Source organism: Hyperoodon ampullatus (genome assembly GCF_949752795.1).
Source record: "Hyperoodon ampullatus genome assembly, chromosome: 7".
Lineage (NCBI taxonomy): Eukaryota > Metazoa > Chordata > Mammalia > Artiodactyla > Ziphiidae > Hyperoodon > Hyperoodon ampullatus.
In genome coordinates, this window is record NC_136920.1 from 73601515 (window position 1) to 73629479 (window position 27965).

The 27965-nt window shown below is 39.0% G+C and overlaps 1 protein-coding gene across 1 annotated transcript; it reads left to right on the top strand.

Moving 5' to 3' along the window:
- Positions 1–763: 763 nt before the first annotated feature.
- ZDHHC13 (zDHHC palmitoyltransferase 13) lies at positions 764–27876 on the top strand (the record flags this gene model as incomplete). The annotated part of the gene is made up of 13 exons (XM_079707884.1): positions 764–892; positions 2300–2364; positions 3766–3928; positions 4174–4299; positions 6888–7021; positions 10129–10241; positions 15237–15355; positions 16060–16122; positions 16824–16917; positions 18559–18642; positions 22428–22585; positions 24861–24958; positions 27264–27876. The coding sequence occupies 13 exons, from the start codon at positions 764–766 to the stop codon at positions 27400–27402; spliced, it is 1485 nt and encodes a 494-aa protein (XP_079564010.1). The 3' UTR covers positions 27403–27876.
- Between the last annotated feature and the right edge of the window lie 89 nt (positions 27877–27965).

Below are 27965 nucleotides of genomic sequence, written 5' to 3' on the forward strand. Positions count from 1 at the left end.
TTCAGTGAGTGTAAACTCAATCAGTTCTTTTCTCTTGTATGTGTTGGCGTCTGAAGCTGAAGTTAGTAAGTGTCTGTGTGGATACTTAACAGCTTCTTCATCTTTCATTTTAACTCCATCTCTCTGTGGTTGGCGGGATTGATATGAACCTGAAAGTGAAGTGAATAATTGTTCATTTAAGGCAAGGAATTGAATCTTTTCTCCATAGCCAAGAATTTTGAGGAAGCTGGGGTTAGCTCATCCCCCTGTTAAGCTACTGAGGTACAGTGCTTTACAGAGAAATGAGCCATATTCACAGAAAAATATGTAGTTCCTAAGAAAAAGATGATCACAGTATACCTGCAGTCTGTGAATGTTACGCTGTGGCATATCTGCTTCATGATTATTTTTTGTTTTTAAAATAGCAGCAATAAAGTCTAAGTGGTTTTTAATTTCCATTTTTATCATTAGTTATGTAAAATTATTTACACATGGTAGTAATCTTACACATAAGATTTAAGGTAGATTGGGAAGTTATTAAGTTTATTACCTGCACTCAAGAAGGACCATCCAGATAGTTCGAAGCTTGGAGCATCTATGTAAAAGACATTTAGAGAATCTCCAGTGTTTTAAAAATCTGTGTATTGTTAGGCAGTACTCTTTAAATCTAACCAAAATCCTTCGTGTCTTAGGAACATTGGTTTCTCCCTGAATTTTTCTCTTTTTTGCACGACAGAATACGGTATAATTTTTGTCCTTTCTTTCCAGACAAGGGCATTTACCTATGGTCATATTATTACTGCAGTATGGTGCAGACCCCACTCTTATCGATGGAGAGGGATTCAGCAGCATCCACCTGGCAGTGTTATTTCAACACATGCCCATTATAGCATATCTCATCTCAAAAGGACAGGTATGTTTTGAAACGTTTCTTGTACTCCAGCTATTGTAAATCTGAAGGGATTCAGAGGATGATTACTAGTAGTCTGTCCTCATTTTTTTTTTCTGCCCTCATTTTTAAATTAGAAGTTACAGATATCCAGATATTCAAATACTAGCCTCAGTAAGTCTAGCTATTGAATACTGCTTTTCCAGCTTCATTGGAGCAAAAAGGATAGGTCATTTAGCTCAGTAACATATAATAGATGTTTCTGAAGCTTGTAAGCCTATAATAGTTTTCCTTATGATCCCAGTAATTTGCAGAGTTTTTCATAAACATGACTTCAAAGCCTGTATTTTTCTTCTGATTGAATGTGGAAATGGTAGTCAGATCACTAAATTAACCCATCATTTGCTTGCATTATTTAAGTCCAAGTGGAGACCAATTTGAATGTATGTTTCTTATTGTTCCCTAAAGTAATTCCATGAAAAATGACTTGCCTTAAGAGGCATCCATTTATGGCACTGGTTAAATTATAGGTTGCTGGCGGTGGGAGTTTCACTGTCAGCTCTACTTGCCTGAGATATGCTTTCTGGTAGCAAGTAGTTTATATATCAGTAGTCTCGTCTGTAACAGGTGTGGAAACATGTTTGCACAAATGCTGTTGGGATGATTGTGTTCTCTTTAAATAAGCACTTTCTCTTAGACTTAGTCAACTCAAGTAGAATAATTATAACTTCCTGGGTCTCATTTTGGAAAGCTGTATGACGAGTCATCTTTTCTGCTTCTCTTTGGGCTTATTCCTCCAAGGCCCATAAAAATATTCAGTAATTGACTCTTTTTTTTTTTTTTGGCTTGGTTGAGGTATCATATACCTCAAATCTGGGTCCATTTTATTAAAAGAAGCATATCCTCTTGGAGGTATGATTTCCCTTTTTTTCTATATTCTAGAAAATAAAAAAGAACTTTTCATATTTTACTCTTCGAAACATAAGTTCAAAATTGAAAGCTGCCTCAGAAGATCAAGAGTTCACTATTACTGGAAGTGTTTAAGTAGAGACTGGATGACTTTGTGTAAGAGGGGGTAGTATGAATTAATGTGTCTGTTAAAGTCTGAACTAAGTGACTTCTAAGGTCTCTACTGTCTCATATTTGATGGTGTTTATCAACATTTTTCTCTTTCCCTTAGCTCTCTTCCACTCACAGCATACAACATTTAAAATCATATATTCAGATTTTCCCTTTAAAAATGTTTTGTAGGAATCAATGGATTTTAACCCTATGGGTGTGAAGCAGAACATTCTTTTATTCAAATGATATTTGAATCCTTCTTATAGACACACTAGTGGTGTTGAATGTATTAAAGAGATACTTCTAAGAGAGGAGACAGAATCTTGACTGTGTTTACAATTAGGCTGATTGACTCTTCTTTTTGAACAGAGTGTGAATATGACAGATGTAAATGGGCAGACACCTCTCATGATATCAGCTCACAAAGTACTTGGGTAAGTGAGTTTAATTGAATTGCCTTATTCTGACTCTTGATCCAGCAATTTAAGTATCTTAGTCTTTGTGAGATGACACAACATTCTGAGGAAGAAAGTAAGATTTTACATCTTGTGACTGTGATATGGACTTTTAATGTAGTTGTAGTTAGAAAAGCACCACTGAAGTAAATTTTCTGTTTTCTGGTAGCTTTGGGGAAAAGTTTGAAAGCTACTAATAAGAAAAAAAATTTCCTTACAGAACAGGTAGAGATTCCACAGCATATACTTATTAACATGACGTACATTTCTTAGTTTACATTTTTCAAGAATGGCTACAGGTTTAAATGCTCTCATAATTTGAAATGTAGATGAGAAATATACTTTCCAGAAAACAATAAATTTTGAGGTTCTCTGACATTGTTGACTGCTCTGAAAATATTCATTATAACTGATCTATGAAAATAGTATGTGTATATGTTCATATCAGTTATTTACATATCTAAGTTTTTGTGATTATTGATCACCATATTGTGATTATTGATCATCGCTTGTGATTATTGATCACCATATCGTCCAACTTCTGTTATTCTTCTATTCAAATACATGCTACAGTTTGCCCTGTGTCAGTTTTGTTTCCAACGTTGTACTTAATTTCTGATTCTGCTTTTACTTAAGATGTCTCCCCTAGGAACTGAGTTAGTTCTGATGCCATTTCCTTTTAGCTCATGTAGAGGTGGGGCTGGGGTAGAATTTTGTCAGAAAGCATTTTGTCATTGCTGGTAACTGTAAAGTCAGGTGTAATGTTTAAAAATCTTGATAGAATAAGTAAAGTAGAATATTGTTTTATTAAAGGAATCTTTTGAGTAGTCATAAAAGAAAGGAAGGTGTTGACGATGAAGTAAAAATATTTTATTGAATTCTGCTTTCAAGTCCATAACTTTCTATGGCAAACAAATATTTTAGGACATTATTTATACCGCTTTATGCAGTAATTGGTCGGAGGGAGAATGTGAAGTTAGCTTTTGGTTTATCTCCTCAAATATAATGTTGTACATTTAATTTTTTAATTGGATGAATAACATAGTATTTAATGTTGGCCGAAGTTAAGTTTAAAAAAAAATGTTAACCAATAGAACAGCCACATGAAAGTAAAAATTTGAAAAACAAAAGCAGTTATTCCACAGTACTGATGTTAAAATTACATTATATAGCAGACTATCACTTAATAGATGTCTCTTGGGGTGGGAACTCTCCAGTACTAGCACCTAGAATGGAACTCTGCACAGAGAAGTTCCTCAGTTTTCAGAATACTTACTGATTGGTTCATTGATACGTTAGCAAACAGTTTCATTGTTTACATTTACCCTTCAAATCATTCAACTATCTAATATCTCTTGGTATTTTATTGTTTTGAGACAGGCCAGAACCAACTGGATTTCTCTTAAAGTTTAATCCCTCTCTCAATGTAGTTGATAAAATACACCAAAACACTCCACTTCACTGGGCAGTTGCAGCAGGAAATGTTAATGCCGTTGATAAACTCTTGGAAGCTGGTGCTAGCCTGGATATCCGAAATGTTAAGGTATGACCAGGTGTTTATCTCCCTTAATTTATTGTATCTTGAGTTAGAAGACTGGTAAATTAACATAAAGATAAGCTATACATATGTTTTCATTTACCACGAGATGAGTATAAACAATAATAGTTGGCTACCCTTGGAATAAATACAGTGAATCTGTGATTCTGGTGAGTTTTTAAAAATGTTTAGCATCTATGGTATTGATATCTCAAAAATATAATTGAACTTTTTCTTTTTTTTTTTTTAAGGGAGAAACCCCTCTTGATATGGCTCTGCAAAACAAAAATCGGCTCGTTATTCATATGCTAAAAGCAGAGGCCAAAATGCGAGCCAACAAAAATTTCAGACTTTGGAGGTGGCTGCAGAAATGCGAGGTACTTTCATTCGGGGCCTATTCTGTGGGCTATAAGAACTGTTTTCATTTGTTTTTGTTTTTTAAGGCATCAGGGGAAACCAGGGAGTTGGCCTAGTGCTGCATTATATCTGCTGATTATATCTTTCCCACACATCCCATAACCCACAGTTGGAAATTTGGCACTTTTATTGGCAATTTGTTGTTGGTCCTTATCTAGATGGCTCTAAAGCTCCACGAATGGCCAGCAAAATCTAAGTTGTAATAGAGAGTATAATTTAAATTATTAAAATGGGGTATTGAATTGATTTCACTATTTAACGTTTTCATATATGATAGCATCGTCTTATCAAATAATAATTAATAATTATACCTTCAGGATGATTCTAGATTAATAGGCATGGGATTTCTATGCAGAGGGTCATCATGAATACTACACCAATTTTGCATTTAGGTATGTGGAGGGAGAGAAAAAGAAGTAACGGTTACTCCTCAGTCTCCTTTGCCATCTCCTCTACTCTCTCCCCCCCTTTATTGGTAGCGTGCCCCAGGGTTTTGTCCTTGGAACTCGTTTCTGTCTAGTCATTCCCTTGGTGATATCATGCACTTCCATGGCTTTAAATGCCATCTCTATGTTGACAACTCCCAAAGTTATCTCTAGTTCAGACCTTTCCATACTTGTATATCCAGCTACCTTGATTTGTCCAGTTCACCGTCCAATAGGCATCATCAACATAACATCCAAAACTGAGCTCCTGATCTCTCCTCCCCACTGTCCCTAACTGTTCCATCTACAGCTTTCCCCATCTCAGTAGGTGGCAACTCCCACTCTCCAGTTATCTTTGCCTTTTCTCTGTCATATCACGTATCCAGTCCGTCAGGAAAACATATTGGCTAGTTCTGCCCTCAGTATATATCCAGAATCTGACCCTTCTCACCATTTTACCATGGCATTTTGGTCCAGCCACCGTTATCTTTCATGTGGATTTCTGCAGCTGTCTGACATCTCCCTGCCTCTACTCACCTCTAGTCTCTTCTCAACAGAGCAGCCAGGTGAATCTTAAAATGTATGTCAGATACTGTCATTCATCTGCTCAGAATCCTATGGTCTCCCACTTTCTCCCAGAATAAAAGCCAAAGTCCTTACAATGGTTTCCATCCAGCTTTTTATATGCTATAAAATTCAGTTAGTACATTTGTCTGTCTTCCCCTGCTAGAATTTAGGCCCCGTGAGAGAAAGACCTTAAATTCATCGATGTGCCTCTAAGTGCCTGGAACAGTGCCTAGCATATGGTACACACTGGGATATTTGTTCAGTGAGGAAATAGTGTGGCTCATCTGTGAGTGCTGTATCTGGGATTAAAATTTTGAGATCCACATTTAATTGTTATTTCTGTTCTGAGATTATGTTGCTTGTAGATTCCAAGTTTACCTTTTTTTAAAAAAAAATCTAGACTTGCTCATTTTGTGTTATCATGCAAGTTAGAATTGGAAGTATATTAAAGATTTCATATCATTTGAAATTATCCATTCTCAGAACGTGGCTCAGGGAAGTAAAGATTGAAGAAAATAGGGCAGTATGTATTTTCTCCCTTTGCTGTTGCACGAGCCCTGCTTACTTCCAAGGTCATGTATATTGCACTTAAGGGATTGCATTGTACAGATGTGGTGCCTGGCTTCAATGCAGATAGCCACACTGTTGGTTTGTAGATGCTTCATTCTTTTAACTTTGCAGAATAAACCCGAATTATTAGCATCCTGAGGATATGTTTAAGTCTTTGGCCTCCATGTGACATTTGACACTGAGAATTACTCCCTTCTTGAAGCTCTCTCCCCTGGCTTTACTGGAACCTTTCTTCTGGTTCTCATCCTTCCTTTCTGGTCATACTGATCACTCTTACTTACTTACCTTTGGGGACTTACCTTTTTTACCCTTGAGTGTTTCCGATGGCCAAGATTCTGCCCCTTTCTACCTGCACACAGTCCTCAGGATGCTCTTCATTCCTGGCTTTCCCACCTATATACTGATGAACACCAGGTTTTCTCCTGTGTGGTAGGCCTGCTTTTCTGACTGACTCCTGGCTACCTCCTAGACGTCCATAGGCATCTACAATTCCATGTGCTCTAAACAAAATTCAAACTTGTTCCTTCTAACCTTCTTTATTAGGGGATGGCACCATTGGTGCCCAGGTTGGAACTCTTATACTCTCTTCGTTGAATCTTGGGTGTGTTGATTTTTGTGTGGTCTTTTTGTCTTGTTTTATGCTTTCTGACATATAATACAGTTTGAAAGAAATTATTTTTTTAAATGTCAGCTATCATTAACACTTTTCTTAAAAGATCACCATTTCTTGGAGTGGAAGAAAGCAAAACAAAACATGTTTAAGCAACATTTTATTAATATAAGGCTTTTCAAAGATTGTTTCCAAGATTTGTAATTTCTCAAACTTCAGATTTATCTATCTGCAATTTTGAAGAAAAATTCTGTGTTCTGCTGTTGTATTAATTGTTACTGTATATTTAGGAAGTAGTTTTTCTATTGAACTAATTATTATTAGATACTTAGGAGGTAAAATCCATAAAGTACTAAAATTCTGAATCTCTTAATAGCTCTCCCTGCTGCTGATGCTTTCTGTGATTACCATGTGGGCTGTTGGATACATATTGGACTTCAGTTCAGATTCTTGGCTTTTAAAAGGATTTCTTCTAATAGTATTGTTTCTTCTGACATCTTTGTTTCCAAGGTGTGTATATTAATCTTTGCAAGGCTGGTTATAGCATTTCCAATTTGAGTGCTTATTTCTATTGCTGATTAGCTGGAGTTGCAGATTTTTATTGAACTATGAATGTTACTTATCATGTAGAAGCATCCTCAGGGTGGGAGGGAAGAGCTTTGATGGCATATGATTTGACTGAAAGCAAATTGGTCAATCCAGTAATTAAACTGCATTGACAATTGGTGGAAAATAAATATCCTAGCTCACTTTTTGAATTGTTAATCTCAGTGAATAATGGGGAGATTTTTGTAACTGTTTTGCATCTTGAAGCATTTTTGCCCATTTTTCAGAAATTTTGTTTTTTCCTATTCTAAATTCTAAATCTAGATTCTAAATCTAAATCTAAACTAGTCAACTAGTTATTTTTGCTCTTAATGTTTTTTAGTTGAAACAACCTAATTAAATCACAGGAAGTTATAAATAGTAACTATGGTATGGTTCTACTTTTAGGAGAATATTCATACATGATATATATAAAGATTGCCTGGGTTCAAGTCAAGCTTTACCACATAACAGTCTGACCTTGAGCCAGTTGGTTTACCTCTCTGTGCCTCGATTTCTTCATCTACAAAACGAGGATGAAAATTGTGACAATGCCTGCCTCATCGTTAATACAAATACAATGGTTAGAACAGTGGCTGACACACAGTACTCAATAATCATGTCACACCCCAGTCTCTTCTTCTCACCTCCCTTTCCCAGTAGAGTGGCACCCAGTTCCTCCCATGAATAAGGGGTAACATCCTTGGATTACTGTCCTCCTCTGTTCTTCCTTTCTCCTCACTTCCCCCACTCAGCACATTACCAAGTCCTTCCTGCTCTGCCCCAGCTGGTCTGCTCTCTCTCTCCTCAGCCGGCACCCTGGACCAAGCCTCCCAGCTGGTCTCCTGATTCCATCTCTTACCCCCCTGTAGTTCCTCCTCACGTGGCAATCAGGGTGGTCTTTTAAAAAGGCAAACCAGTTTCTGTCTTTTCTCCTTGTGTAGAGCCCTCAAGTGGCTTTTCCTTGTTCTCAGAATGACATCCAAACTCCTTGCCTGTGAGGTATTATGTAATTCATTCCCTCCCCTCTGACGTCATCTCTTCCCTTCACTGCCCTCCATCCTTCTTTCTGTTTCTAAAACACGTCAAGCTCATTCCCACCTCGGGCCTTGGCTCTTGCTTGTGTCTCTGACTGAAGGGTTCTGATACCATATTGTTGCATAGCGGGAGATGTCAGTCAGGCCTCAGTTCCAGCGTCCCCTCCTCAGCGAGGCCATGCCTGACTGACTGTACTGCATCACCCCATTGTATTTTCTTCATGGCACTTAATCACTGTTTCCTGGAATGTAAGGCTCATACAAGCAGGACACTTGTCTCTCCCGTTGAACATTTTCAGTCACTGAAAGGAAAATGTAACGATGATGATCCATAAAAGAGAATCTGAAAGGAAGTGCTGTGTTGCTCTCTTCAGGGTGTGATTATGAGTATTTCTGTGTCCTTCTTTTGATTACCAGCATTTTGTAGAATAAGCGTGAGTTGCTTTTGCTATAACAAAAAACAAAGCATTAGAGGAATTTTACCTCTTAATCACTCAAGAGCAGACAGTAGGCTGGAAATGAATTTAAATGTTAAATAAAAGTTCAAATTTCTGAAAAATAGCAAAATGCCTAAAATTGTCTGCTATTCAGAAGACTTATAAGTTAGAGATATTCATTTATTTTCCACTAATTGGGTTGACTTGGTCTTCAGATAAATTTTAAGCCAAATTACAATCATCACTTTTTTCTTTTTTCCAGAGAGAAAGCAAAGGCTGGCAATATCTACTCACCTAGGATAGGGGCATTTGAGATTTTTTTTGTTTTAATAGAAACTCACATTACAAAAAATTTATATGGAAACTTTTCTTTGCGAGTTGAGGGCTTCATATGCTAGGCTTAGCATATGTACGCTATTCAAATAGGAGACAAATTCATATGGCAACTGCTTTTATTTCTCCCGCTCTATAGAGTCCCAATTTCATGGAGGTAAGCAGCTGTAAACTTCCACTATTATTAGGCTCCACGGGAGGTTGCTTATTGATCCAGGCTGCTATGAGATACCTGTTAGAAGTAGACAGGTCGTAGTGGCAGGCTGTTACAAACTAGGTAGTTCACTGCACCACTTAATTAGGTCAAACATATTCTGCTGCAAAATCTCAGACAAGCCATGCCATGGAGATTACATGGGCTCTATTTGGCCTATTCTGGCAGCATATTGGGGACCTGAGGTTTGGGATCCTTAGTTGTTGTCAAATATTATTTTATCATAATTGTGTTTATGATCTTGATAGCTTCTTAAAAACCCTTTAATATCGATCATCACCCTTTTTTTTTCTGGTATAAATTTTAAAGTAGATCCAGGTAAACTCTATTCATGCACCGATTTACTATATTGAGTATTTATTGTAAAAGACAGATTTTTTCATTTGAAACAACAATGTTAAACGTTTGAGTAAGTTATATGTGGACTTCCAAGTTGCTTTTGACCCAAGCGAGATGGTTGGTGTTTGATGACTAGTGTCACTGTTAGCCTTTATGTGTCTTTTTACATCGAGGGTCTGCTCTGCAATCTGTTTGTAGGATGAAAGTGCTCAAGGTTGTGTGCATCTGTATGTTTCAAAAATACACTCTAGAAGAAAGCTTGTTAAATGAGAAGGTGAATCTCCAAGGATTTATGTTTTTGCATTTTGGAGTATTTGAAAATATGATATGCCAAAAAAGAAAGAAATACAAATATGTATTGCAATAGAAGTAAAAAAGATTTGAAAGTATAAAGTTATTGGGAATGGAATAATGTATAAGTTAATTATGGGAACTAGAACATTCACCTTATGAGGTCGCGGTGCTTCAGTTTTCTCACATGTAAAATGGGGCGGTGATGGTGTGTAACTCTGTTACCACATGGAAAGTGGCGCATAGCACTCAGTGAAAGCTGTTGTTGTGTGAAGGCATCATTATTATTACTATTATTACTTAAGGGGATTTAGAGCTAAAATTAATATGATTCGAGCTTATTTTCACTAATACCTTATGTTTATCCTTTTTTTCTTTTAGGTTCTTGGTCGGGTATAAGAGCCTTATGTACTTACCAACAGTCTTTCTGCTGAGTTCCGTTTTTTGGATATTTGTGACTTGGTTCATCTTATTTGTTCCTGATATCCTTCCAGGTTACATTTAAATGCATACCTCATTTTGCTTTTAAAAATTACTAATGCCATTGTTAGAAATTTAGCTACTAGAAGAGATCCAGGGAAAGTAAGTCAAATTTATATTCATTTAATGGTCCTGGTTGAAGATGTTTAATGTTGGAAATTACTGAATCCTGGAAATGATCTCAGAGTACACTATGGAAACAGCAGGTGTCTAGTATTGATTACTCATAGGAAGGAAACAATATAATGAATTACTGTTTTGTTTAGATCCATAAGAATTGGTTGTATTGCCTTGAGATTCTCTTCAAGGTCCGATGGTTCTTTTAACTTGGTCAGCAGTTATAGGTGATGAATAATTCTTCTGGGTACCAAGGTCTCCTGCATGGGAAGAATACTGGAGGAAATGTGTCCTCCTCAGCAATGGTCAGTGCAGTGTTATTATCCAAGGCAGTGATTTTCAGTACACAGTAAAAATAAATTGCATTGCCACCCAAAACATATGTGAAAAAAAGTTTCAGAAAACAATAATCCGAATATGTGCTTTACTCTGATATTTTGTTGTTTTATCCTATTCTATTTCCTTTTTAATAAATGGGTCATAGCCCATTTATTTCTTTCATGACCTACTAATGGATGGCAGCCTGTAGCTTAAAAAAAAACTCATCTGTATCACTCGAGGAGCAGGGCCCAGGCCAAGTCTAGTCACCTAGAAGTGGGGATAGGGGTTACTTCTTGGTTTATAGTTACTTATAGCTCCCATTGAGAAGGAGGCATTTTCTCCAATTTTTGATGTTCCCACCTCTTTCCAGGCTCCTTTCTCCCCTTCAAGGACCCTTGGAAGACATTAAAATCTTGCTTTCCTTACAGGGTAAGAGAAGAAGGGGTATGGTAGATAGACATGTACCTTTAAGTGTATTCCTTTAGCTCTATATTATTTTTATTTCTGGTAATGACACACTTGAAAAGAAAGAATACTGTTTATGAGAGAGATGCATACACCCAGTTCAAGAATATTTTTTCATAGGAATAAATGTAAAGTGAGAGAGGCATATGAGTTCTCAGAGTGCATACATCTCCCTTCACTGTATAGCATGTTTTTACTTTAAGGATGCTTTTTATTTCTGAGCATTATCTCTAATATTTTTCAGATTCCTTTAATCTAAATGAATGGCACAGTGTACTATGGAGGGCATTTGACTTTTTTCAAAAGATTTTATTACATCTAACCTTTGTCTCATAATTATTGATTTGAGGGCAGCTTTTTAAGCACTAGCCTTACTACCACCACTTAATAAAGGCTTGGATGATATCATAATGTGATACAAAAATACTTTATCACTTGTAGAAGTCCCAAGGCTGGTAAATCCTATGGTAGTTGACATGGTACTGAAAGAGCTGGATGATACTTTTATTTACCAACTCACATGCAGTGGAGTAAACACAGTTTAAAAATTGTGTTTCTTGATGAATTTTTAAAATGTGAGAAACTCACACTATTTCAAATTTTGCACCTAAAATGTGGTAGTTTTTACATTGAATTATTTCAAATTTGCAGCATTAGTATTAACAAACATGTTACTCCACTGTAGTTTGAAAACCTCAATTACAGAGGTATTTAGTTAGTATTCAGCTTAGTATTCAGCTGAGTTTACTGCTGTTCAGTATTTGTGAAGATGTCATTATATCAGAAGAACTGTTTTGATTTCCATAGCTGGACAGAATCTTAAGATGTTAGAGTTGACAGGAAGGTATTTTACTCGCACGTACAGCATGAAGCCCTTTGATCTAAGCACCCATGTGAGGCCACTGCTGGTGAGGGCAGGTCGGTCAGTAGGTGGCGCCATCAGATCAGTATTTTTCAGGCTGAATGCTAAATGCTGTTTGAACTGTCTTGGGTGTGCACTGAGGTGCTGCCCTGGAAAGACCCAGCCTGAGAGTGTAGACTAGCCGTGTTGCCAAGTGTGGATTGCATGGGGCTTCCACTCCCACAGCCACCTTGCCCATCGTGGGAAGAGGGTCTGGGAAACTGTGGAAAGAGTACGGTCTTTGGAATCAGAATGAATTGGAGTTTAGGCTTTTTTTTTTTCTTACTAGTTATGTACCATTAGGCAAATAATTTCACTGAGTCTCAGTTTTTCTGTAAATTGGGGATAACAGTACCAAGTTCATGGGGCAGCTGCAAGGACTGCTATGCTAGGATGTCTGTAAAGTGCTGACCATAGTCCCCATTCTGTAAAGAATACCTATTATGGGCTTCCCTGGTGGCGCAGTGGTTGAGAGTCCGCCTGCCGATGCAGGGGACTGCCCCGGTCCAGGAAGATCCCACATGCCGCAGAGCAACTGGGCCCGTGAGCCATGGCCGCTGAGCCTGCGCGTCCGGAGCCTGTGCTCCGCAACGGGAGAGGCCACAACAGTGAGAGGCCCACGTACCGCAAAAAAAAAAAAAAAAAAAAAAAAAAGAATACCTATTATTTTATTATTATTATTAATTGCTCTTCTGAATAAAATCTGTGTGGAAGGCTACATGTTGGGATTAATTTTAAGAGCAGCTCTAGGTTAGCTCCTCAGATGAACAGTTTCTTCTGGTGCCTTTTATATGTTCAGCAAATAATGTGTTTATCTTTTACGAGGCAGGTTTGAGAGGAGAGAGGACCTAACTGGTGAGTTTGGAAGTAAGATGAAGATTCAGGAAAGAGATGGCGGACCACTGAACGTTACATTTGTGATTCCGTCTCTAGCTGAGTTAAGTTTAAGAAGGATAAATATGTGAAGCCCTAATACTGGGTTTCAGAGGATCAGCATGTACAAGTGCGTATGATTGTGGGAATGACATAGGTTCCGGTCACGTGAAAAAGAACCAGGAGCTTTGACTAAAAACCCAGCATGGGGTAGTGATGCAGCTTTCAAGGAAGCCAGTATATAAGGACGATGTGAGTGTCCAAGGAAAAGACATGAGGAATCTCACTGTCTTCTGCCCTGGTCAGGACACACCTGAGATGTGTTCTTTTAAAGGAGAGCAGGAACAAAGCAGGAACATACCCAGGAGAGTGTGTTGTAGGAGGAATGCTGTTGCTGCTTATCCTGGAGGTGTGAGCTCTGCCTTCCAATTTCAGGTGTTGGGAAGTCTGTCATTTGGAAGCCAGTGCTCTGTATAGAATGAGCACTCAATAATTATTGAGCAAATGGGGAAGCAGCTTCTGTAGGGTCTATCTATAGGACACCTATAGTGTAGATCTACAGTGTAGAAATAAAGGAGCTAAAGAATGAAAACCAGTTAGTCCAAGTTATAAAAAGGCAGATTTTAGAGCCACGTTGAGAAACTTTTTAACTGCAAAAGGGTCACAAGCTAACTGGGGAGGCTGCGATGTCTACAAACAACTATGACCTAAGGGCTAAGTGCTGTAGAATAAGCATTCTTAGGTTCAGGGAAGGGAGAGGATCCTTTCCCATAGGGAATCAGGAAAGACCTAAAGGGGGAAGGAGGATTTTAAGTTAGGTCTTGAAGGCAGTTAGGACTTGGACGTCCCAAAAATGTGGTTTTAGAAGTAGATGGGGTGAAGTGGGGAGCACTTGAGGGCAATGAACCACACAAAGCAAGGACATGGAAGCAAGGAATGTTTGGCTTTTATGTGAGGGAATGTAGTGCGATTCAGGTTACTTGGAAGGAGAAAAATCCATTGATTCTCCTGGGATTGGTTTTGAAAGTTATTCAGAATAAGAGCCCAAAATTTGGTCCAGTCAATACACATGAGATTATCATGTGATTAAACTGAATGTGTTTTTGAGACTGTGCCACGTGTGTTGATCAGGATTTTATGGGAATTAAATTTCAGTTTCACACAACTTTTTTGGATCCTCTTTCTTAAAGCCAGGCCCATCTGCAGATAAACAGATAAACCAAACCAACGAGATTCGTTCCTGCCTACCTGAACCAGATGTGGTTGTGTTGGTTTTTGTGGGCTAGAGCAGTGCTTCTAAAACTATAATGTGCATGTGCATCCTCTAGGGATCTTGGTAAAATCCAGAGTCTGCTTCTGCAGGTCTGGGGTGAGGTCTGGAATTCTGCCCTTATAGCAAGCTTCCAGGTAAAGCCATTACTGTGGGACCCATGGACCACACTTTGAATAGCAAGCGTTCAGAATTTTATTCTATGGCCACCTTTTCCACTCTGAAGTTTAGCACAAGAACATCTTGGCAACACCTTGGAAGGCAGATACTGTTACTATGTCAATATAGTGATTTTAATTGGGCAAGGAGAACTGGTTTACTACTGGCTTATTGGTTTATTATTGCACATTTATTTGTCTTTCCCTGGGGCAGAATTTTACTTTTTTATACAAAGAATTTGTACCATTTCAAAAACACTTCAAAGTGGGTAATGTTTATCCTTGAAACACTTTATCTTAATTTATCCATAATATCTGCCTTTCCAAATAGTATCTGATTTGTAATCACTTTGCAAGGAGAGCAGTTTGTTTCTGAATTAACTCAGCCTAATACAGTTACAAGGATTAAGTTATGAAAACTTTCCAGTAGGAAATCTTTGCTAACATTAATTTAATATATAGGGAAATATTTTTAGTTGGCCTCTCTGAATTCAGTGGTTTGTTTCTTTGACTAATTTTGTTAAAATGATCAGAAAATACTGTTTTAGATGTGCACAGGAGAGCCACAGTTACACTGTTTAGATATTAATTTATTTGGATCTGGAAGGTTTTTCAATTTTTAGGAGGTTCTTCATATATTATAACTATTCCTATCAATATTTTATATGAGTTTCAACTAGTGAGAAGAGATTAATTATTAGCCAACTATGAGCAAATTCCTACAGGATTAGAGCACAGAATGGGGCCAGGTTTGAGGGTAGGGATATGTGTATGTAAGGGAAGGTGAGGCTAGAATGCAGAGAAAAGAGACTCCTAGGCACCAGTGATGAAATTTTCTTTCATCATAATTAGGCTGTTCTTACTGGAAGTCTGATATGTTCCTTAACTTTGCTTTAACATTTAGCAGGCACCACTTTCTTTTTCGTTTTCATTCTCAGCATAGTAGCCTTCCTCTACTTTTTCTACAAGACTTGGGTGACTGATCCAGGCTTCACTAAGGCTTCTGAAGAAGAAAGGAAGATGGTGAGCTTTCTCTGTAATGTTACTGATTTTTTTATAGGAGGGTATGGAAACTATAGAGGGTGACGACCATGTTGGTTTTTGTCGTGCCTACGTCTCTAGTGCCTGGGACCTAATAGATGCAGTGTAAATGTGGGATGATTAAAATCAACAAACAGGTTTCTCCACTGTCATTTATTTATATGAAAGTTTAAAAAATATTTTTATTTTTTATTACAGTAATATCCCACCGGGACTTTTTCAGGTATAATTTCTGTCAGTAGATATGAGGGCCTACTTCTTTATAGTAATGTTTAGAAGTTGGGGAGGCTGTTGTCTTCTTTGTTACCTAAAGCCAGTGTTCCTGAAAGACTGCCTTTGGTGCTTATAACCATCAGTTCTGATGTGTAGGTGTTTTTGTTCCTTTTTTATGAGTGTATAATGTGTGTATTTATTTTTCTGTAGCATGTTATAACTGAGAAATCATTGCCATTCATGGAGAAAAGGGGGGGGTGTGATTTTTGTGCATTCTAATTTATTGGCTACGTTTGAAAATGCAGCCTTGAAAAGTCACATATTTCAAGCACAGAATGATATGGTGGCAAGTCTTCTAAGTTGCTTTTCTAGCTACCTCAGTTTGAAGAGAGAGCTGTGAGAATGGTATATAACCATGCATCATCCATTCCCCAACAAAACGCAAACGTAAGGTCAAACTTGATGTCTTTCAGAATATCATCACCCTTGCAGAGACCGGCTGTCTGGATTTCAGAACATTTTGTACATCGTGTCTTGTGAGTGAGTCTTTTCTTTATAATTTTTTTCCCATCGTAAAAGCAAATTCTTGGTTACATTGCTCATGTAAGCATTTTTCAAATCTTCATGGTATATTTATACACCTTTTTTTCTACCAGGTGTAAAATTTGTTTTTTTAAATTTTGCATTACTGTCAGAACAGTCTTCTGCCTTGAACGTGTGGGAGAATGATGTTTGTAATCTCTTGAAGTTGCCTGTGGTTAAATCTCTTTGTGTGTTTTCTTTGCTTTTTCCTGCCATGAAGCATATGTTAGAACTAACTTGGAGTCAGAGGCTCATGATGACCCTAGAAACCACTTAGTGAAACATTTGATTTAGCAACTGAAGATTCATAGCCTAAAGGGAGGAAGTAACTTTCCCTAAATTATTGGCAGAACCGGAAGTGTAACTCGGTTCCCTTTTTCTTAGTCCAGGGCTCATTCTGCTGTGTGGTGCTGCCTCTTTTCCCCTTAGTCAGTGTCAGTAAGCTCTGGAATTCAAATCCCTTTTAGTGATGGCCTAATTAGACATGTGGAAGTAAATAGTAATAAGGCATTCCAGAGCCTCTAAGTGAATTGATGATCGATTTAGGATTATTTGTGCCAATGTCTTTATAATTTAGGAATAAGATTTTGCTTTTGATTTGTTACCCCTTTGAGATTCTGATTTTTGCTTAGATCTCTCTTAATTGTCCACTTAGATAAGGAAGCCATTAAGGTCACTCCATTGCCATGTGTGCAACTCCTGTGTGGCTCGGTATGATCAACATTGCCTGTGGACTGGACGGTGCATCGGTGAGAGGGTCAAGTTTCCATTTACCATTTTGAAGTTCAGCTCTCTTTAGTTATGTGTGTGACTCAGAAAAAGTGAAAAGCATGTAAGGGGTCCATTCTTGCTTGTCAGAGAATCAGCTTTGTGGTCTAACACTTTTGGAACACTGACTCTTGATGTTAATAATAATAATTAATGTCCTTTGTATAATATTTTAACATGTATAAAGTACCTTCATATATAGTATCCTATTTGAACATCAGAGGTTGGTATTATTACCTCCATTTTAGAGTTGAAAAAATATTAAAGGTCAAATTATTTGCTTGAGATCACTTGAGTAGTGTCAGTCTTCCACTCCAGATACCATGTCTTTTCCATATTTTGTGTCTTGTCCCTTTTATTCACCTTCTCTACTTGCCTCTGAGGCTCAGGTAGGTGCTAGAACCAGAGACGGCAGGGGTCTGGGGATTGCCTTCCACCCAGGGAGTGTTCTGATCTGAAGCCCTGGGTTTCCTCCGAGCCGTCACAGTAAAAGCCAGGGCTTTATTATGAGGAACTTCAGAGGAACTATGGTCATGGGTCTTCAGGGGAGGCTCTGCATGTATAACCTTGACGAACAAAAAAGGCTGCCTCAGCTCAGGCAGCTTTCCTCGGTGCATTTTGATGTTCTCCACTATTCCTAGAGAACAAGTGAAGAGAGAATTCCTGGGCTTCCAGGCTTTGTGTACCCCATCCCACCACAGAGATGAGATGATTGGCATTATAACAGGCAGCTTTGAATGGCAGTGGGAAAACAATAGTGTGAGCCCACATATTTTTACCACACTGCGTTTGCATAGTGTTTTCATATATATCATCCTGTTTGGTTGCCACCGGCCTGTGAAGTAGACAGAAGAGATATTTCCCCCATATTAAAAGTAAGAACACTGAATCAGAGAAGTTAAATGATGTACCTATAGTCACACAGCTTGTCATTCGTGAATCTGGGTCTCCTGATTCCAGTGGGTGTTGCTCCTTCTGCTGGGCTTTGGTACCTCAGGAGGAGGTGGGAATGTGATGGTGGCTAAGGAGCTTTTGTGTGTCATTAGCATCAACATGCTGCCGTCTCCAGCATCAAGGGGGCAGCACATGCAACAGTGGGGCTTGGCTGCCTGGCCCCTCACCCCTTCTGTGCTTCTGTAGGCCTTTCTCAGGCCGCAGGTTGCCCCTCTTTAGCTATGTCAGTCTCCTGCAATATATCTATTGCCCTTCAGGTTTGTTTTCTCTGTCCCCCTGATTAAGTCAGTACTTGATGTCCAGAAGTTGTACTTATATAAATTTATTACCCGGAAGGAAGGAAGAGACAGGGTATGACTTGCCCCAAATGCTGCCTCCTCCCCTCCCTCCAATGCTGTATAGGCCATCCCAGAGCTGTATTTGTTCTATCCAAAAAAGAAGTGTCCTCTTTTAGGTAAGTAGAATAAATATTAGTTTAGTTAACATGGACAGTTGAACATGACATATCAGAGCTGTTTGGTTTGGGTTTAATGGTATTTAAAAGCAAAACAGTGGCTTATTTCTTTTTTACTTTGGTGAAGGCTTTTGACAGGGAAGTGGTTTAATAAGGTCTTCATCTGGAAAATCATTGGAAGAAAGTATTAAACATGTTTTTCTTTTTGATGTAGGTTTTGGCAACCATCATTATTACATATTCTTCTTATTTTTCCTTTCCATTGTGTGTGACTGGATTATATATGAATCTTTCATCTGTAAGTATAAATTTTTCTTATAGCAAACTTATGCACCCTCACTCACATATACTTTTTCTTGTAAACTCTTGTATGTCACATTCCGGCTGGATGACTATAAGCCATACCTTAATAAAAATGAAACAAATGTCTCTAAGACTCTCTCAGCATTGGGAAGCTGCAAGAAGTGCTAGAAGAGGTTAGTTGTCAGTAGTTTGGAAGAGATTCTGCTCTAAAGTGACCTTGATAAATTTGAGAAGTGGTCAGAAATAGAGATTCACTTAAGGTAAGTGCAGATTTATCCCCCAGTGAAATGAGTAAAAATCAGGTGTTCAAGTTCAAAGCAAGGGAAGTGATAAGTAAATAAACTAGAAAAAAAAAAAGATTGGTGCTAGAGAGGTTGTGGAAGGGAGGTGGAGGTGGTCACAGTAATTAAGGAACAAAACTGAAAGCTCATGCCATTTGACAGATGTCAAGTCACAACTTAGAACTGATGGGAAAACAGTAACAGTGATCGGAAGGTCGGAAATAATAACTTGGAAGAAAACATTAGGTCACTTACTCTGCATCCCTGAGAAAGGCAAATAACTTTTCAACAGCAGTGCAGAAGGGCGTTGAGGGGGTCTCATGTAGGGAGTGACGTTGAGCTGTTCCAAGGTGAGCGACTAAGAACAGGGTTTAAATTGAAGCAGGGAGGATTTTGGTTAGCTCTTAAGAATTGCATGACTATGCTTTTCAGACCTTGGAATAGGTTACCTAACCAGAAACATGTACTGTGCTTGTAGTTTATTTTGACTTTATTTGTTTAACTGTTTATTATTCATTTATTCTGAAGGTTTTAGGAGAATTTGGATCTAGAGGCAGAGGCTTCGCTACTGATCTGTTTCCATCCACCCTCCTGTTATATTCATGCTTTAGTCGTAGATTTTGCCAGTAGAGTACTAGTTTGTTGCTTGAGCTAAAATCTGAAATGATTCAGGAAGACGTGGAAAGTTTTTTCCTACATTTTTTCTTTTCCCCTTAGCATCCCAAGTCCCACCACACCTTACACTCCCCACCCCACTCACCCACTGGCTTTCTCTAGTTTAAATTTTGTTTAGTTTTTGAAAGACAGTTCCTCCTGTGCTGTCCCCAGCCTCCCAGATCTCTTCTCCAGAAACATCCAGTATTACAAGTTTTGTTTTGTTTAGGGTTTCATTTTTAGAGATTGTTAATTAAAATCTATGAAATGATCTATTTTTAGCCTTGCCTTAGGCATGGAGGGGGCCTCAGTTACCTCGTCAGCCCTTCTCCCTACCAGACACCTTCGGTGTCTCTGATCACTAGGGAATGCTTTTGTAGCTCAGTGTAACTGCCACCATCTCAAATGGACCTAAGTCAGAAGGTTGTGATCCCTGATCTCAGTTCTTGTCAAAGGCCATCAGAAATCCTAAGCATTGAAAATTTAAAACCTCTTAGATTATGTCCTGTGGTGTAAGAAATAAAAGATTTTTTTGACAGTGCTTCCTTCTGTCAAAAGAGCTGCCTTTTTAAGGCCTGACAATAAAGCATGTTCCTGGAAAACCTTTTTAAGCTGGCCCATGGACCAACTTGTCCCTTGGACTTGATCCTCGGGGAGAGGAGCCAGATTTTACACCATTCTTGTCTCTCCCCATTCTCCCTCTTCACTAAAAATAGTCATCTTTGTGTGGTGGCTATGTCCAGCATACAACTGTATTGATAAGGACAGAAGTAATTTTCCATCACGTTCATTCTTTCCAAGTTGCTTCCTTATTACATGCGTTTGGTTCTTCCCTCCTCTTTGTCTTTATTCTCTGGCTCTGAACCAATTTTTGTATCATGTTTTTTGTTTCTTAGGAACAGTCCCACCTTACATTTACTAACAGCTATATAGACTAGCTGAACGTATTTTGTTACTTTTATCCCATTTATATTCTGACAGTATTTCTTTACACCGAGTGCACGCTTCCTGTCATTTATCGTTATTTCACAGACAGCAAAAACGAACTTTTGGTCCATTTTTCTAATGAGGCCTCATTGTCATCCCACCTTCTTTGTTTATCATTAACGCTCCTGGTGCCAGAACGCTGCTGTGCACCCTCATCCTCCTCATGGGATCTGGTTCCAGCTACTCTGACTCTGTGCAGCCTCCATGCATTTCCCCTTTTGTGAGGTCTGTTTTCAGGATGGACAGTAAGTCACTCAAAGTGTCAGCATCCCGCAAGTTACAGGGAGAAAGATTTTAGATCATTGTTAGAAAGGACATAGTAACTGTCGGAGTTGTTTGAAGATGAAAATGATTGACCTGGAGCGATATGCGTTCCCTATCATTAGCCAGTAACCACCTGATAAGAATGTATTATTAGTACATATTAAAGTGTTATATTGCATAACATAATGTATGTGGCCATTTGCAGCCATATCTTTGATAAATCTGAGATCAGTCCTATGAAGATTTCCATTCAAAGTCATGCTGTGTTATCAAAAAATTCCCAGAAGGGAGCAGTAGAAATCCATAAGCTGAAAGAAAGTAGATACTCTTTCCCACTCAGCAGCTGTTTCCTCTGCCTGCTGTTGGAAATTATATTCTTTTTTTTGTTATATCAGGTACATGGAATGCATCTTTCTTTGCAGTCCTAATGAGAAGCTCTAAAGAAAGTGTAATTTACCTTAAGTTTTTTACCTTGATTGTTACTCTATGATGATTGCCCTTAGAATTCTTCTGGCATATATTCATGAAAGATGGTTGGAAATCAAATGAGACTCAAAAAGAAAAAATGGACAGACAGTTGATAGTTAAGTCATGGACTCATTTTCTTCCTGTCCCAGGAGCTCTTAAGTGCTGCTTTGGGAAAATGTCTGAAACTACTTATCAAATTGTCAGAGGCATTTATGAAACCTCAAGGTGCAAATCTACACAATTCTTATTTCCTTGTCGTTTATGAATGCTCATGATGCCTGTTTAAAGTCATTGGTTTTACATAACCTTGAAGATCTGTTCCCTTGTTTCTGCTGCTTCCTACCTGTGTTCTCACTGCTGCTCTTGGCTGTGTGGGTTAGGGGGTCAATATCATGAAGACCATAGTGAAGGCCTCACTTTTGATTGGCACGTAAATAGATGTTCCTGGGGAAAAACTGAGCTGCGACCATATGAATCTTGTTCTCTGTTCTTTTCCTAGGGGTGTCTGGCTCATGAGATCTCTCACCTGGCTTTTCTCCCCCTGCAGGATTAATTATGGTCCCAGTGCAGAAGTACACCCAGTAACTGCAAGCTGTAGGCTGTGGTCCAGTGGTATCTAGGTGCTTATAGGATTTCTTGTGCCCACAGGAATGGCCTGTTGATCTGAACCCTTAATAAGAGTTTATATTCTGTTCTGTAATAGACGCTTATCTTGCTGTAACATGGATAAGATAGAGAATTTTCTAGGACAAATATTTATTAAATATATAATCATTCTCAGTTATCAAGTCCTTGAACAATTAACTTCTGGCCAGTGTATTTTATGCTGAATATGCTAATTTTAGTCATGATTTTATAGACCTTTTTTGCTTTTATTCCCTCACTGCCAACTACCCATGCAGTATTATCATAGCCTTAACAGTGAGGTATCTTTTTTTTTTTTTAATCTTTGTTGAGCTGGCATTTATTTGGAAGATAAAATCTTAAAGTTGAGTTCTGATCTGTGCCATCATGTCTTACTTTCTCTTCTCCCTAAACAGAACTGCAGTGATTTTTATCTTCTTGAAGAATGATCACTAGTTTGTTGCCTTTTTAAATAATGGGTTCCTTTTTTGTGAATTCACAGATTGGTCAAATCATTGTGTCACAACATTCAAAGCAGATGGACTGTGGACCTACCTCAATCAGATTGTGGCCTGTTCCCCTTGGGTCGTATATATCTTCACGTTAGCAGGTTTCCATTTCTCATGGTCAACATTTTTATTACTAAATCAGCTCTTTCAGGTATTTATCTTCTTATAATGCCTTTGAGTAAAATTTCCAATACCCCATAGTGAGATAGAAAGACTTGAATTTCAAATCAGAAGACTTAGATTTGAGTTCCACTTCTGTCACTTAACTCTGTGGGTCTGGGCATGTCATTTGACTCCCGAATTTCAGTTTCCTTGTCTGTAAAATGGGGATAATAATGCCTGTCTACTCTCACAGGATGGTTTAAAGGTTAGAGTAATAAGGTGTTAGTGTAGCCCTAGGATTTATCTAATCTGACCTCTTTTACAGATAGAGGTACAGAGGTGAATTGAATTGCTCAGCGTCACCCAGTGAGTGGCAAAAATCAGAACTGGAAACTTAGGTCTTCTGACAGTTCGTTTCAAGGGGTTTTTCCATCATATAATTAAATTACGTGGCGTATGAAAGCATGGTATAAACTGTAAAGCATTGTGCAAATGTGAGATGATTATGTTCCCTCACTTTTCCCAGCCCTGTTTGTTATTATTATGCAGTACTTAAGTGGATGGAAGTGGGGAAGAAATGAAAGATGCATCACTAACCAACATGGTAATTACACTTGCAGAGTAGGTCATGACCGTTAGAATGCTCATGCTCCAGGGCGGTAGCCACCACCTTCAGCTTTCTGTGAAGCTTCTGTCCCCTCCCTGCTGCCTGCCTTCCTTTATGAGCATAACCTAATTCTCACTGTTGCTAGGGCCTGCCCCCGTGGAATGGACAGCCATGAGCAGTCTCAGCCAATTATTGCCAGACCTCAGATAATTAGAGCATTGCTCAACAAAAGCAAGATGTATTCCATTTTTATGGGGGAATAACCAGTTCTGCAATAATAATAAAAAATAAAGTAAGAAAAAGGGGGAAAAATGCTAAGGAAAGGAACTAAGCTAATAATACTGACTGAACTGAGGTTTCTGAATACCCATCCTAATCTCCTATCTGACATCTGTAAGATGTAAGGATATTAAGTATGGATATTAGCATCAATGATTATTAATATTATAATCATTTATAATACCTAATATTTATATATGCTTTACGTATTCCAAAGCACTTTCCCGTCAATGGCCTCACAGACATTTGAGATGGAGTCTGTGCCAAAGTCGTGTTTCCATTTTATGGATGAGAAAACTAAACCTAAGAGGTGTTGAGCGCCTTGCTTATGGCCATAGGGCTCAGTCAGAGGAGGTGGAGTTTGAAGCAGAACCTAAGATTTGGGACATCAGTGCTAATTCTCTTTCTTCTTTCCTGGACTCTTAGAATAAGTACATTTGAGGCTATAATATCTTTACTTTTTAAAAGAAAGTTTGTTTATACTCTCTAAGGCAGGAAAGTGGACTCAAAGTTTTGGATAGTTTTCAAAAAACAGGAATTCAGAGTAAAGTTGTTTTCTTAATAAACAAAACAATCCAGTTATTTAAAGCCTTTCGTTTCCTGAGTGCTCAGGTGAGTCATGGTTTTGACCGTAGGGAGTCAAACTGAGCATATAGACGGCTGGCAAGGACCGTGGGCTTTATTCTCACACTGACTGAGGTGTCTGCCCCAGTTCTGCCACTCTCTAAGCCGTGTGGCCTTGGACCAGTTACTTCATCTCTATCAGCCTCTGCACTGGATCATGTTAAATTTCTTATCGCCAATCCTTAGAGAACCCGATGAGGATGCTGTGATAATCTCTGTCTTACAGATAAGGAACTTGTTGTTTGAATTATTTTGAGGATTAGGTGAGATATCTTAGTGAATAATATTGGTTTTAATGATTTGAGAGTTTTTAAAGTTACCTTAATTCTTACCCTCCCCCAACTTTATGGATTTAAATGTTCTTCACTTCAGATTAACTTTTTTATTTGGCCCTTTTCAAAGAGAAACTAAGAAGCATATAGAGGTTGAGATAATTGCATTAATACTGACCTTATGTTGTTTGATTCACCTGGAAGTTGAATGCTGAATGTGTTGAGACTCTAAACATGGCCGTAAGCCACAGCTTGGATTACTAAAGCAATCATTTCACGACTCTTGAGTCAATGCACTCTGCTTTCTTGAAGGTTAATAAAAGTCAATCAAAAAAATACAATGCCCAGCTACTAGATTTACATGGGAGTCTTGTTTTGAGCTGCCCTGTCCTTGCCCTCACTGTGATCATTGGTTAGCAGTCCAGGTGATGTTGTCTTTGGGGGAGAACTGAATGTTTGCCAGTGTCCTGTGGTGCGTTGCCAAGAGTGGTGAGGCTCGATGTGGTGGTGTTTTTCATGTACCTTCCCACCTTCATTTTCAGATTGCTTTTCTGGGCCTGACCTCTCATGAGAGAACCAGCCTGCTGAAGCAGAGCAGGCACATGAAACAGACGTTGTCCCTCAGGAGGACCCCATACAAGTAAGTGAGACCTATTCTGCCCACTGAGCCGGTGGAAGGTGCTGGCCTCGCCATTGGTTTCCCGACCTAGTGTCACCACCCACAGCCCTGCTGCCATCCTCTAACTGGCTGACAGAGTTGAACCTCTTCTTTCTTGGAAGCCTCAGTGACAGGAGATGAGTGGTAAGGTCATGAGCCCCAAGGTGGTAAGATTTAGTCTACTGGACTCAGCACAAACAGTAAGTGACTTTGAAGTCTTGCCAAGATGGGAGATCTCTTCAGTCAAGCCACATGGTCACAAGGTTGCATATTGCTGGCATGAAGTCAGCGTGAGATAACTAAGCATGTGGCTGAGAAAGCCAGCCACAAGGCTCTCTGTAGAAAGCGTTAGATTGCGAGCTTTGCCAGGATTTTCAACCTGGCTTTCTATCACCAGTAATTCTTGTAGCCTGATGTTTAAAGTGTCCACCTGTGTCAAGGAAAAGTTACTTTTTCAGGTTTGGGGTATGTTTTCCCCAGAGCACTGGTTGTGTAAAACCTGTCCTCAGCTGAAAATGAGAGTGTCTGTAGGATGGCCGTCATCTTATGAGATGAGAGATCAGGGTTTGAAGCTTATCTTCCTGTCAGATATGTCAGGATCTTGGAGGCTGGGAGCACTGCAGAGGTGACCCAGGGCCCTCTAGGGATTTGCCCGCTCACTGCATATCTCAGGAGCAGTCTATTTTAAAGCACACTCGTGGTACAAGATGAAACTGTTAGGCTGTTAGACAAGGAAATCAGAGCCTGGGATATGACTATGATGTGTGTTTAGAGGAGAGAAATTGACTTAATTGGGAAGAGACGGCCAAAGTGATGGAGTGTAGAGAGTCGTGTTAAGCTCGTGATGATTGTTTCAGACTGGCAGTGATAATAAAATCCCTTTCTCAGTGACTTAACCAGAGGAATATTTACTCCACCGAAGTATGGACCTCTTTGTGATAGAGGTGGAATTTTAAGCTGAGCCTTGAGAGGTGTGGGGTGGGGAGCAGGAAGGAAGGGTGTCCCGAGCCCTGGAGAAGCGTCTGAATAAAGGGCCAGAGGTGAGAGAGTTGGGGCGTTTTGGGGAATTGCTAAGACATGGCAGCATTCCTGGAGGAACTAAAGGTAAAGCCTTGGAGCCACTTTGAATCTAGCTTCCAAAGATTTGTCTTATTGTCTTCCCCTAAGTTACTTTTACTCACTAGCCAGCTCTTGAACTGGGCCCTGTCGGTCCCCAGCATGCCTCCCTGCTTCCACCCCATCATTTCCGTGTGGGCAGCCCCCTGCCTGGGAAGCTGCCTTCTTGGCAGCCTTGGAAATTTCTTGACCACTCTCAGTAACCAGCAGCAGTGGCACACGCATCCTCACACACAGATGTGTTCCGATGTGTTTAAGACGTTGGGTTAGGCACTTGAAAGATGGGGCGTATGCCTAAAAATGAATATTCGTGATAACTGGAACAGACAGTAGCATTCAGGAATTTAATGGAGGAAAAAATGATGCTGAAGATACGTAGTCAGGAAGGCTCCAAAGGGGAAGTGGGCCTTGACCTAGGCCTTGAGAACTGGTAGGGCTTAAAAGGATAAGGGTGTTACCTGATGAAAGAGTAGGGGAGTGTGGGTTCCAGGGTAGAAGAATGGCCCATGCAGTTGTGATCATGGGAAAAATAAAGCCAGAGTAGCTTTAACAAAAGATGAGTTTGGAGCATCAATACCCGAGGAGTCCTGGGCTTTATTGTATAGGGCTGTGAGTACAAAGATGAGGGATTTGGCTTTGAGCCTCTGGGCAGAGGAATGTCGTTAAAGGGTTTTGACTGGGAGGTTAGGGGCTATGAATATATCACGTGTTTGAAGGACCAGTCTCCAGTATGTAGGATGAATCAGAAGGAATTGAGACAGAGACACCATTTAGAGTTTCTTAGAATTCGAAGAATCCCACCTTGTTGATCATAGTTTTTCTGGCCTGTCTGGCCTTTGAGATAGTCCAAGTCTGAATTAGAGCAGTGGGAATGGAAAGAAAGAAACTTAATGGTGGCAGTTACTGTTCCAGTGAGTGGGGACCCAAAATGAACTTGAGTTGCTAGGCACAGCCAGGGAATCTCAAAATAGGAATTCAGGTCCAGAAATGGAACTGGGCTTCAGTTTTAAGGGCCATAAATTCAAGAACTGTCTGATTCACCTCTGGATTCCTGCAGGATCTTAGAAGGATGTATACTGTAAATTCTCAGTGAATGTTTATGGTTTGAATGAATGTTTGTCAAATGCTAACAGGAAATGTAGTAAGACGTGTTCTCTTTCTTTCTTGGCAGCCTTGGGTTCACACAGAACCTCGCAGATTTCTTTCAGTGTGGCTGCTTTGGCTTGGTCAAGCCCTGTGCAGTAGACTGGACGTCACAGTACACCATGGTCTTTCACCCAGCTAAGGAGAAAGTTCTTCGCTCAGTGTGAAGAAAAGCAACCCACAACTCTCACTCTGATTTGTTTGTATTTATGTTGATGCCTTGTGGTCTGCAAGTGAAGTGAAGATTTAGAGTTCACCTAAGCCCAAAGGAAAACACAGGTGGTTTTTAAAGCATTTGGTAAAAACAGAAGTTCTTGAGAAAGGCTGACATGTTTTCAGACTTAGTAAGATGGACTGTTACTGAACAATCTTGGCAGACATCTAAAAAAAAAAACTTCTATATTTTTCACAAGAAAATGCAAGTTCCTTCTTTTTTTTTTTTTTTGGAGATAATATTCACCAATTATGGAGAAAATGTGGTATTTTCAGATACTTTTATTGGCTGTTTCAAAATAGTATTATTCTTTAAACTTGTAATTTTTGATAAATTATTTGTCTTTGTTTTATCTATAAATATGTAAAAAATATTTAAATAGATGTACCTGTTTTGCTTTCTCACTTAATAAAAATTTTTTTTTGTAGTTGAGACTTAGTTTCTGACACTTGACACTTCTTGAATCTTAAATTGAGAAAAGGTATATATAGGATGTGAAGAAAAATTCCCAAATTC